General features: G+C 38.6%; 1 protein-coding gene across 4 annotated transcripts in view; it reads left to right on the top strand.

Moving 5' to 3' along the window:
* Positions 1-13,239, top strand: part of srpk2 (SRSF protein kinase 2) — a 41,671-nt gene that overhangs the window by 5,571 nt on the left and 22,861 nt on the right. The window contains exon 1 of one of the 4 annotated variants that reach the window (XM_051099605.1): positions 9,266-9,813. The exons of 2 other annotated variants lie outside the window; for them this stretch is intronic. In XM_051099605.1, the coding sequence (XP_050955562.1) occupies positions 9,776-9,813 (38 nt within the window). In that variant the 5' untranslated portion in view covers positions 9,266-9,775. Of the gene's footprint in view, positions 1-9,265; positions 9,814-13,239 lie in introns of those variants that run through there. One more of the 4 variants, XM_051099604.1, reaches the window with a different exon arrangement.

The raw sequence follows: 13,239 nt of genomic DNA, 5'->3' as shown, positions 1-13,239 counted from the left end.
TGCGTGAATTGGAAAAAAAAATCAGTTAACAAATACATTGAAAATAACTCATCAACATGTTGTATATCCTACAATGAGCTGTTCTTTATTACTCATGACTGTGTTTGTTGTAATTGTTACAACAGATCCACATTTGCAACAAGTAGTTTATTCAATGAAGCATAATTAACAAATGTATAATGTAACAAATGTTCTTATAATCCCCATAATGAGCCTCAGGTGGAAGGTAACCATCATACCTGCACATTAAAAAAAACACAGACCCAGGACTAATATATAAATGATAATAACACACACATACACATGCACAAACATGAAGACATATAAAACAAATGCATATGTTAACGAACTGATATTTACTTGTAAAACAAATTCATTTGACGATACACATTCACAGCATCTGTGTGATTTTTCCTGCCGAGGGCCTGACCTGCAGAGGGCAGCACTGAGCGGTGTCTCATTTACTCTCCAAGTTCAAATGCAGGTCGTGAACATCTTTGTCATCATCAGTAGTTTTGAGATGTTTGGGAGACCGTAGCAGATACTATTTTTGCATTCCTTCCTGTCTGCGCCAACAGCAAAAGAAAAAGTCTACTGTTGCATTTTCCTGCTTTTCCACAAGAGCTGAATGATGGAGAGCAGTGAACGCAGACTAAATGATGGAGCCTCCTAGGCCTGTCGCGATGATCAATATATCGACTTTTTGCACAACGTATGTACACGACCTCAATCATTTTTGGTGATGTAATATATTTTCCATTATATTTACATGAAAATGAACGTCACCGTGTTTTTTGCATTCTGCTCGCGCCTGTGTCTTTTGCAGTTTCTCGTACATAACGCGGTGTGGTCATGACTGCGAGTTCACATTTACAAAACACTTCTTCAATCTGCAGATACGACCTTGTTTAGGGATCTGTGCGTTTGACTGCTGAGTGGGGATTGCGTTTGTCATCAGTCGTGTGCGCCTTCATGTACAGAGAAAAGAAGCTCAGGGAAAAATCTGTAGATGGATCAATCTTCATACAAGTTCTTTATGCATTTTTCTTTTTTCTACTTGTTACTTTACACTTTTTATTAGAAAATGTTTATTTATTGTTTATTCAAGTTTTTAAGGTATCTAATATTTTAATACTTCATTTCCTTTATCTAAATGAAGAGTTTATTTACAGATAAAAGCCATTTGAAAAAAAGAGAGTGGCGTGCATTATTCTCCACGTGTAGCGCCATCTGAACACTAAACACGTTTTATCAAAAAGCTGGTGTTGTCTACTTTTAAGGCATCGCGTTTTCACCTTGTACTGCAGAAGCCGACGGGTGCTTAAAAGGAAAATAAAAGCTGAAACTCTTTCGCAGAACCTTGCAAAAGCAGCACATTACAATGGTGCGGGAAAACTGCGTCTAATATCAGCCGTAGAGTCTATGGTCATCAGTGATGGCAAGAACAGTGTTAGAACAGTGTTAATCAAACAAATTACTGTTTCCCTCGTTACAATGCCCTTACCATTTCTGACAATAAAATGCAGCTTTACTATAATTTATTATAATATTATTATAATTTTATTTTCAGTTCATCTGAATGAATGTGCAGCGTATGGATTTGACAAACTGTAAACACTAGCTGTTGCTTTGTCTCACACACACAAAGAAAGATACAGAGCAAAAGAGTCTTATATACCGTGCAGAATTGACACACTACATGAAAACGATATTCTTTGCTGTATTTTCCTGTCAAAATAACGGAGCTCCTCTGGAATTCTTCAGCTTTTCAGAAGTGCCGGTTTCTCCGGTAGTAGGCGGCACTAATGCGCAGATGGCAATCTCATTGGCTGGCGCTCACCTATTATCTTCTCTGTTTTGATTTCAGCAAATCAGTTTGAGCGAACACAGACAACGTGATTAATATTCATGAACCCAGCAGCTCATTAATCCTTAGTGTTTTATATTGTTATTAGTAGCAGAATTCGTAGTAGTTTTATGTAAGTTAAAAAACTGCACCATTAAGCTTTATATATGTTTAGTAGTCCACATTTAAAGAGGATCAAAACCTTTCATCAAAGTTTTCACCCTAAAACCAAAACAATACCCGTTCTTGTTTTAGGACAACTTTGTTTAACTTTTTTGATCCACTTCAAGTGTTGGCTATGATATAATAGTATAATATTAATATTAATATCAGTCTGGTGAGTAAACTAAAAATGTCATTCATTTAACATGTTTAATATTGGGGGCATCCAAATTATTTGACATAATTGAACTTTTTTGTTTAAAGTAACACAATAGTTACTTTCCCTGGTAATTAGTTACTTTTATAATGATGTAACTCAGTTACTATTTGTGAGAAGTAACTAGTAACTATAACTAATTACTTCCCAACACTGATGGTCACAACTGTGGATATGTACATATATTTGTGATCACAACAACAACGTTTGTCTGTTTTTGCTATAACAAAGCTTTATATTTTAATATATATATATATATATATATATATATATATATATGGTTTAACAGGGCTAAAGGCACCATTTCAGAAAAATATATACATTTGTATTGAACACTTATGGAGCAACATATTTTGTGTGAAAATAAATCGTTCAAGTTGTTTATATTGTTAAAAAAAATCTCATAAATGTAAAAAATAATACATAATGCATGGGGTAAAAGGCACACAGTATTGATACAAATAGTTTAACTAAAATAATGTTTTTTTTTTAATAATGTTTAAGTTAATACTTGTTCAAAACAATCACTTTAGCAAAGTCTGTACTGTTTTCTGCTTATTTTGATAAATAAACTAATTCTTTTTTGGTCAGTAAATATACTGTCATTTAAATATGTTAATATAAAACATATATTTTAAAATACAGAAACAAAATTATTTCAAAATGTAAAGATCCTGGAAGCATCAAAGGAGATCCCATAATAATTTAATATAGATTTACAGTAGTAACAAGAAATGATATTTTATTATATGATATGATTAATATTATGTTTTTAAATATGATGGTTTCATTTTCTCTAAGATGGACACACAACATAATATATGATATTTACCATCTGAATCATGTCAACAAATAGAACAGTCAGCCTTCAACAGCAGGGGCGCTTTTTACCCCAAACACCATACTTTTACACATTCTTTCATTATTTAAAAACTGCTGTTTTAATTATTTTAAACAAAACTGAGAATCATTAAGAAGACCTTTGTCTCAAGATATGTGTAATAATTTTAGCGATTCTCATTTGCTACTTAAATCTACAACATTTTTAAAAACATCAAATATAAGATCAAGTAATCACAGAATCGACTTTGCTCTGCTGCCCTCGATCAACAAATATCACACGTATGTTGAAAAGCAGATGTTTTGGTAAGTGCTACACCACGTTTTTGTGCCATCTAGTGCTTTAGAGGAAAATAATATCAAAGGCGCCTTTTACCCTGGGGCACCTTTAGCTCCGTCATACCCTATATATATATACAACATACTTTCAATGAACTTTAGTTCTGTAAATTACCTGCATTTAAGTAAATATTAAAGTCATCTGTTTATGCAAATAAAATCTTTAAATATTTTTAAGAATTAAAAGTTTGTTTTCATTTGAAAGTGTGTAGGCCTTCTTGCATTATTATGCTGTAATATTATAACTATATACTCAGTAAATTCTTACACTGTTCTGCTGATCTCGAATACGCAGTGCTCTTATTAGGATGACAGAAAGTTTTAAAAGTTACATTTTCAGGCTGTTCTGCCTCAACACTCGTCAATGTCAAAAATATTTGAGCTTGCCAATTATTACAAATTCCAGCGTTAAGCGTCAGTGTAACGTTGAAAAGAGTGAGTTAACGTTTATATATATATATATATATATATATATATATATCTACACATGGTTACAGCCTTGGTTTATTGCAGGCGTGTGCACAGACCGGAGGGGCAGGGGAGTCATGAAGTTATGAGGGCACCTACACCGGACCGAGGGCACTTGAGGGTCAGTGATTAAAGGGGCGAGGGCTCGAGACCCCCAGCCATGCCCACCTGGTTTAGTGAATGACGCTGGGTTTGATGTGAATCTCAGAGGAACAGCTGAAACATGTACACTGATTTTACTGACTGTGATTTTGCAAATACAGTTTGATCGGATTAATCTGTCTCACTACACGCAGATATTTTGCTCATTTTGTGATCGTGTTTGTGCTGCTTCTGCTGTCGGTGTACATGCACTGAATGAAGTTGTAGGTTTGCAACCAAAACCGCTTTCAGTTACTTGAGTAATCATTTGTGTCAGATTGAATCAAATGCTTTATAGACAGTTCATAAAAGATGCAAAACTATTGCCTGTAATGTGTCGGTGTATTTTCAATTTGCAGAGATCAGATGAGCAGTAGTATGAATCCAGTCTGAGAGTTTTTATCATCGTACAGAAAAACTTTTACACAAATGACGCAAAAGGTAATTAGTGGGGTGAGATTTGTCTCCACTTCTAATGACGACGGTCGTTATTCGTCTGTTCCAGATGAGTCAAACATGTGAGCGACACACAATCACGTTTCGTTGATGATTCGTTTGGTTTGGTTTATCATTTGGTTTCATATCTCGTCAGCTCCAGATGTTTTTATTTTGTCTTGTAAGTTTCTTTTGAGAAATGAGTTTTGGTTTTCCACAGGTCGTTTGTTTGACTATTTTAGGGCTGTCAGATTAATCGCATACAAAATAAAAGTTTGAGTTTATGTGTGTGTGCACTGTTTGTAATTAATATGTATATACACACTAATTAATGTAGATATTTAAGAGAAATAGGTTATTTATGTACAAAATATTTTTTTATTTATGTATAATATAAATTATATAAAAATATAAATAAATAAATAAATGCATATACTTGTAAATATTTTGTAAATATATACATGAATGTGTTTGTATTTGCATATACATAATAATTAGACACAGTACACACACATATATTAGGCAAACTCAAACTTTTATTTTTTTTATCAGCTCTGGTCTGTTTCTGCTGTAATATGTATTTTTACAAGGGTTGCCCATATGTCTCCATTCTAGATGGTTATTATGATCCGTTTGTGTCACAGCGAAGCAGGTGAATCTCTGTGTTGTAGTTTTGGGATTTTTCTGAAGTCTTCAGTGCTCTTCCTCAGCTCCAGTATATGATGAGTTGTGTCTGAGGTGGATTGACGCGTGAGCGGATGTTGTTCGGTGGTCAGGGCTCGTGCTGTGCTGGTTTTCCATCTGTGTGAACTGTGTGCTGATGTTGAGATTCGCAGTGATTCGTCTGTGATCAGTGATGTACACGTCATAAAATCTACTCTACTGTCCCCAAGATCCCTACAGTGTCCCTCATATTCTGTCCTGAGCTGGCCGTAATTCTGTGAAGATGTGAAATGTGGATATACTGTATTTCTGGCTTCTGTTTACTTCCCTGAGTTTGTGTTTGTCTCTCTGATGGTAATACAGATCTTCATGGCACGCTCTGTCTAGGATGTTCTTGTGCTCTTTATGTTTGATGAGATGGTGAATGTGTGTTCAGCTGCTTCAGACCAGCAGGTGGCGCTGGTCACACATTATCAGGACACTGAAACACAAATGAGCATGCATTTTCTGCTGACGATTTGTGTTTTACTTGACGTACAGCCGGATCAAGCTGTCCACAGGCGCGTGTCCACCGTAGACACTGAGGAGGACGCGTCTCCCAATGATTTATGGACAAATTATCCCCCAGTATTGGATATTCATCCTTAGGCAGCCAATCAAAGCAAAGAGACCGGAGCTTAATCCGTTCACAGAAACCCAATGTGAAATCCAGTGGCGCTTTAGTGTTTAACAAAGAGTCTGAGGAAAGATGTAAGTAGATAAACGTTTAATATTTCACAACTGTTTACAGCAGAAACAACCAAAAGAAAGATCCAGCGGGTCAATATCACCCTAGAGTGCCTTTCAGACCTCACAATACTCACAAAGTTTTCTTAATTTCCCATTTGCTTTATGTCATGTCATAAATGTGACCCTGGAGCACAAAACCAGTCTTAAGTGTCACGGGTATATTTGTAGCAATAGTTAAAAATACATCAAAATGATTCATTTTTCTTTTATGCCAAAAATCATTAGGAAATTAAGTAAAGATCATGTTCCATGAAGATATTTAGTAAAATTCCTACTGTAAATATATCAAAACTTAATTTTTGATTAGTAATATGCATTGCTAACCCTGACTTCATTTGGACAAATTTAAAGGTGATTTTCTCAATATTTAGATTTTTTGCACCCTCAGATTCCAGATTTTCAAATAGTATCTCAGACAAATATTGTCCTTTCTTAAAGGGGTCATCGGATGCTAAGTTCACTTTTTCATGTTGTTTGAACATTAATGTGTGTTGTCAGTGTATGTACAAATCTGCCCTATAATGATAAAAATCCATGCAGTGGTTTTTAATTAATCTGTAAAAATAATATCCCCTTTTTCAAATCGAGCCGTTCTCAGATGCCTGTCGTTGTGGCGTCACATGACAGAGGCCACTCCCACAATAGTTGATTGACATGAGCGTCTGACCTCAGATCAGCTGTAACAGTCCAGCCTGTTTGTTTTGATGCCGGAGCAGGGATGTAAGTTTGATTGAGGTGTTGTGTTGCGGGATGTAATAATGAACATAGTGGTCGTCATTTACTCCCGACATCTGAGCCGCTGAAGATGCAGTGGATTACGTTTGTTTGTGAAGGGAATGCGCCTCCCGATCTACATATATCCGTCTGTGTTCACGCAAATCATTCATGATCCAGCTTCACTTACAGCAGAAGTGAGTATAAGGGTGTTTTTTTTTATGAATCTTTGCGATCACCTTTCCTAATAATGTGCTAGTTAGCAAGTTTAGCGGCTAAACATGGCTAAATGCAGCTAAAGTAAAGCGAGAAGAGAGGGGCGGGGCGAGCAGAGCTCATTAACATTTAAAGCAGCCTCGACCAGAATGAGATGATTTTTGCAGAGCTGATTTTGACAAGGTAAAAAGGGTGTTGTTTTACACAACCATTGAGAATTTTTAATCAAAGTATATTAGAGACTTTTCATTAAGACCCTAAAGAATCATATCAACTTGTGGAAAATGGGCATCCCCTAACCCCTTTAGCAATCATATATGAATGGAAAGCTTAATTATTCAGCTCTCAGATGTATAAATCTCAGTTTTAAAAAATTGACCCTTCTGACTGGTTTCGTGGTCCAGGGTCACAAATGGTAGACACTTAAATCCTATAGGAACATATTAGCTGAGCTCCCACACAATTTTTTAGATAATTGTAATTTTTTGGATAATTATGGGCCACGTCCACCCTGTCATGAACACCCTGTATATTACTGTTAAATACAATTATAATGTAGATATAATGTCCCTTTCCTAAACAGGGTTATTTGTTTGCTTTCAAATTAAAAAAATACATAGAAGATTTTATGTAAACCATGTGTTTTTAAAGAAACTCAGACAATTCGCACATGTATTTTTTTGAAAACTGTGATATTTGGATGCCATTTTTTGTTTGTTATTGCCCACACCTAACTATTGAACACACTGGATTATACAGATATGATTATTTAAAATATTATGACAGGGTGGACACATGAAGCAGAACACACAAAGCGTGACAAAATATGATAATTAAACACTTATTCAACATTGGAAAACATATAATAATAATAATATTAATAATAATAATAACTTCCAGTCTGGAAGTTGAAGAGAATTTGGTGTATTTAAACGTACATATTTTGAAAATACTGTATTCTAATCACTTCTGGCATATTTTATGGACGTGTGAAGCTTGGGAAAAGCAAGTAAACAAACTCACACAAAGAAAATTTGTCCTGAAAATCAGTTGTCCTGGTGACACTAAAGGGGACGGCCTTTTCTTAAAGGGGTGGATTCCCCAGTATGACACGGTGGACAAACCTTCAAGGGACATGGACAAACTCTTCTTTTTTATTAAATAAAACTATTGTTTTTATGACCAAATGGTCAATACACTCAAATTGAGTAATGTCTTATTTAACAAAATATGAATAAGAGAACATCATTTTTAAATGTTTTGACTGTATTCTATTCTCATTTAATGAGTAGTGCATGAGACTAAATAACACACGTCCTCCTACACAAAACTTGAGAGCCAAGTAATGCTTTTGTTATGAATATAAAAGCCTAATATAACGCACCCTTTCATAGTCATGTTTATATTATTATGCCAAATTAATTACTTATGTACAGGACACCAAAAGACACCAATGGACAAAACACGGTGCTGTTTTTGTGTTTGTTTGTGTGTAAAAGTGACGTTTCTCAGGAGCTGAACCCAATCAGATAATACACGACAACAGCCATAACCCTAACCTAACCATAACCCTAACCTAACCTAACCATAACCCAGCCATTAACTAGACAGTGGTGAGCTGCTGGACTGCTGTGGACTCAGTGCTGGTTAAGACACACTCAGTCACACTCAGTGTTTCTGGAGAAAAATCAAGCTCAGCTCATGCGTCTCGCTCTCGTTCTGTCTCTCTCTCTGTGGAAGTAGGCCATGTAAAGATAGCTGCTTCAAGCAGCCTAAATTCTGACCCCTAAAATATCAGCGAGAAACAGAGGCGGACGGAGTCGCGTCCTCACCGCGCTATTCCGTCTCTGTACGTTTGTGTGATGCTTCGTCGTTTCTGCTTTAGCTAATCACGGATCTGACGGTTGCCGTGGCGACGGGGCCGGTTTCTTCCAGCCTGTTGTGTTGCGCGTCACAGGAAGTGCAGCGGATCCTCCGACATCGTGTGTGTGTGTGTGTGTGTGTGTGCTGTAAATACTCCAGTCACATTCATCTGTTCTTTATACTGATATGCAAGATCATGTCAATAAGCATCTTGTTATTTTTCACTGCACCACACATCTGCTTTGCGTCAATGAGCAGTTTGTTTTTCTTCTGAAGACACTGGAGAGAGAGAATGACATACAGGTCACTGGATGATCTCCTTAAATATGTCTCTGTCAGTCTCTCTGCGCTTGCTCATGGAGACCCATAACCCATCTGCTGTAAAACACAGACAGACAGACAGACAGACGGAGGACGAGAGCAGAAAGGACTGTTGAAAGGAAACCAGCAGCAGCTTGAGAAAGAGAGCAGCTGTAAAATGGGGGAGAGAGAGAGAGAGAGAGGGAGAGCAGCGTTGCCCTGAGATACAGGATGTCGTAACGAGACGGAGGGAGCGCTGAAGTGCGGAGGGGAGCAGAGAGACGCGCACACAGAGAGACGGCTCGTGTTTCCACCCGCCGGAGAGCAGATCCCCCCGCCCGCGCCGAGCAGTGGTGCGGCCCGCTGCGCGCACAGATCTGTTATTGTGCAGCGCTGCAGAAGGCAGAGAGACAGACAGCGTGTGGGAGCCTCGCGCTTTTTCGCCGTCATTCAGGAAACGACGGCGGCGGAGGACGAGCACCAGCGAACCGCTACGGCCGGAGAGACAAACAGGAAGGCGGCAGGGCGGCGGTGCTGAGACCTTCCTCGCGTCCGCCGCTCTCCGCGTCCCCCGTCTCGGAGCCTGTGTCCTCCATCCTCTATTTTTCTGTAAGGAAGAGGAGAACAGAGGAGGAGGAGGAGGAAGAGCGCCCCCTCCCCTCGCGGCCAGCAGAACGCTCCGGAAAAAGAGAGAGAGAGAGAGAGAAAGAGAAAGAGAGAGAGTGTGTTTTATTCATCTCTGGTTCGGCTCCGTTGTTCTCTCGGGAGCGAGCGGCTTGCCCATGTCCGTCAACTCAGAAAAATCCTCTTCCCCAGAAAGGTAACATCGTCATCATCATCATCACACTCGCTTCTTCATCTACCTGTCTGTCCTGCGTCTCATCCTCGTCTGTCTCTGTCTGTCTGTTGTGTGTGGGGGCCTGATACGAACGCAAACACAGAAGCGCTGTTTCATACTGTACACACACAAGGCTCGTCTCGATTTCACATGCGGTTCTACATGATCTTACAGACACAGTGCTGTGCGTCAGATGCCGAAGCACACAGAAACGCTGTCTGATACGCCAGCCCGGCTCTATTGATTTGATGTTCTCCGTGCTGTTTTCTTTTGTGCAGCATCAAGGGTTCATGTATTGCGGCGTGTGTCATCACACCGCTGTTATTTGGGGCATCAGGACACAGAAAGGGTTAATGGTGATTCTGCAGGAAAGAAGTTCCTTCCTCCACCGCTTCTTTGTAACGAGGCTTTAACGCGGTTCACGGAGCCAAGTGAACGTGCGTCTCAGATTGTATAAACAGCCAGAATGAGTGCGAACGCGAACGTCGAGCTGCGTGCGAACTGGCCGACGTGTCCTGAATACGTTTGGGGAGCTGTGTGCTCATAAGTGTGTTTTGATGTGTGGTGAAAGCTGGCTGATGAACAGACACATCATGGACGGATGCAGACAGATGTACAGTAGGTGAAAGTGCTCTTGGCAGAGGTTGTCCTTCCTAAAATTAGGTTGCACACATTTTTCTAAAGAAGTTCGGATGTGAATCTTGAGCTCGTGAAGGTCTCCAGAGAAACCCTCTGTCCAGCTCTGATCGTGCGACCCGGGCGTGATGTGAAGACATAATCCAGGACAAAATGCTTCTCCAAAACAAAAACTTATGGAAACTGACTGATCTGAGGCACCAGACAGTGAGTCACGTGCTGCGCTCGTTAGGACGGGTAGCGAGAGCGCTGCGTGTCTTGACGGGCAGATTTCCGTCTTAACGGGCCAAATTTGTTGATGTGATCATGAGCGATCTGCCACAGACAGTTAGCAGCCTAATCAGATGATGTGGGTCATAATCGACAACAAATACAGGGCAGAGAGGAGCGTTTGCATTATTTCGTGAACTGCTCAGACCTGCCGACTAGCAGACTAGACCCAGCGCTGGGACCATCTGAGAGACATCATAAAGCGTCTGTCTCTGAGTTAGTTTCTAGCAAGTGTCTCAGTTGGGGGTCGACCGATATGTGTTTTCCGGGGCGGATGCCGAAACTGATTTTTATAGTCTACTCTTGTCATCCATATACAACAGGGTAATATAAAGAGAGAGTTAAAAGTGGGGACACTTTATGCTTCATGATTAAAGGAGAATAACAACAATTCACAGATAATGTACTCACCCCCTTGTCATCCACTATGCCACATAAATAACACAATTTATATACTTTTTAATGTCAAACGCTCGTCTTGTGTTACTCTGCCTGGACTGTTTTTGTTCCGGTTCATGTCAGTTAGTGTATGTCGACAAACTCCCATCTCATGTTCTCCCTCAACTTCAGAATCGTCCTATATCACTGTTTTACCTTTTTTGTTAAGGGTGTTCGATCTTCTTTGCATGTTCACTTTGTAAACACTGTGTCTGTTCTTCTGCAGTGATGTAGGATGATTCTGAAATGATTTTTGAAGTTGAGGGAGAAAATACGATTGGAGTTTTTCCACATACCCTAACTGTCTTAAACTTGAACAAGAACATTTTCGCTAGATAAGACCCTTCTTCCTCGGCTGGGATCGTTTACAACTGCATTTGTGATCGTTTGAAGCTGCATTTAAACTGTATTTTGGAAGTTAAAAAAGGGGTTTACTAAAAAAATGGATGATTATTCTTTTAAACAATTGTAATAATTGTTGTAGTAGTATTATGTATATTCTACTGCACCATAGTAATATATTTCTGACAGTTTCTGCTAAACAAAACATATATTTTGACGGGTTGTCATGGGGACCTTTATGTTTCTTATATGATTTGACGATAGTTTTACTCAAATGAAACGGTCAAATGCTCATGAAGTGACTCTCAGAGCAGTTCTGGAGATGATGTTCACATATTTATGTCCTCATTTAGTGAGACAACAGAAGTCAAATTCACCGTGAGCATTGCACACTTCAGTACGTGTGTGGTAAACAAAACCGTTCACATACACAGAGACACAGAATATGCAGGATTCATATTTAAAGAGTGTTTTTGCATCTTAATATTTACAATGTATCAGTATTGCCGATTAATCAACTTGATAGTCGATTGGCGGAGCTATCGGTTGGCAAAAAACCAGACCCATAGTTTTTTCCGGGTCGGTTCGTTGCTGGAGCGGCCTCTAGTGGTGGAAATCATTGACAGCACGTGCTGCGCCGCACAGAGCCGGACACTTCAAAGACTGATTTAAAACATCGACAACGAAGCGTGTGCACAGTATACTGTAGTGCATGTTTTCATGTCATTACTAAGCGATGAATTTGTTGACTAGATGCTGCATTAGTGGAGACAGCAGTATACTTTTGCCCATTTGGTGATCAAGTCAAGTCTTGTAGACGCCGCTTGAACACAACGAGTTTGTTTTGTGTGAATCCTCAGATAACTACAAGTTCTTCTAGACACAACGCTGCACTTTTGCCCGTTGTGTGACTAACATATTTTTATATTTTGATTAGATAATCACAAATGTTCCAGAATAGAAGCAGTTTAATTGTGAAAGTACACAATATCCATATGTATGCAATTTCAGTACTGTGGCCTTTGTGTAGATATTTAAAGATGACCATCTTCAGCCTGATTGTTGATGTAATGAAAACACTTTACAGTATGAGTCCATTTATAACATTAAGATAATAAAAGTTGTAGAATAGAAGTATTGTTCCTTGTTAAAGTGTGTTAATTTCAGTATTTACTGATATTTTTTACGTTTTTTTGGTACTTTTAACATTTGTTAAATTTGTTTGTTAACATTAATGAAAAATGAACTAACTGTAATGATCCATATATATAATTAATATTGCTACTTTTAATTAATTTACAAAGTTACTTTTTTAATAGTAGAGCACTATTTATTTTCCAAAACTATTGGTTGATTAATCGGTATCTGCCAGTTTGGTCCAACGTATTGGTATCTGTAAAATACAATATCAGTCGACCTCTAATATTTACAGATTCTAGTCCATATCACGACTCGATCAGATGGGCGGTGGGCAAAATTAAATTATTTTATTGGAAAATGACCGATACCGATAATCATAAAAATGCTCAATATCAGCACCGATAATCGTCTACCCCTACTCTCGATCAAAATCAGTCAGTGTCTTTCAAAGAATAATGTCATGAAGCTCACAGAAGTCAGTGAACTGACTGTGACAGACAAAGTTTATACCAAGTGAACTGTTAACGTAACCCTAGCAGTGTAACGGGATCAGGTCGGCGTTGGAAACGGCATCAGGTCTGA

The sequence above is a fragment of the Labeo rohita genome, chromosome 25 (genome assembly GCF_022985175.1).
Source record: "Labeo rohita strain BAU-BD-2019 chromosome 25, IGBB_LRoh.1.0, whole genome shotgun sequence".
Lineage (NCBI taxonomy): Eukaryota > Metazoa > Chordata > Actinopteri > Cypriniformes > Cyprinidae > Labeo > Labeo rohita.
The sequence above is the reverse complement of the archived record's forward strand: the minus strand, read 5'-3'. Positions and strand labels throughout refer to the sequence as shown.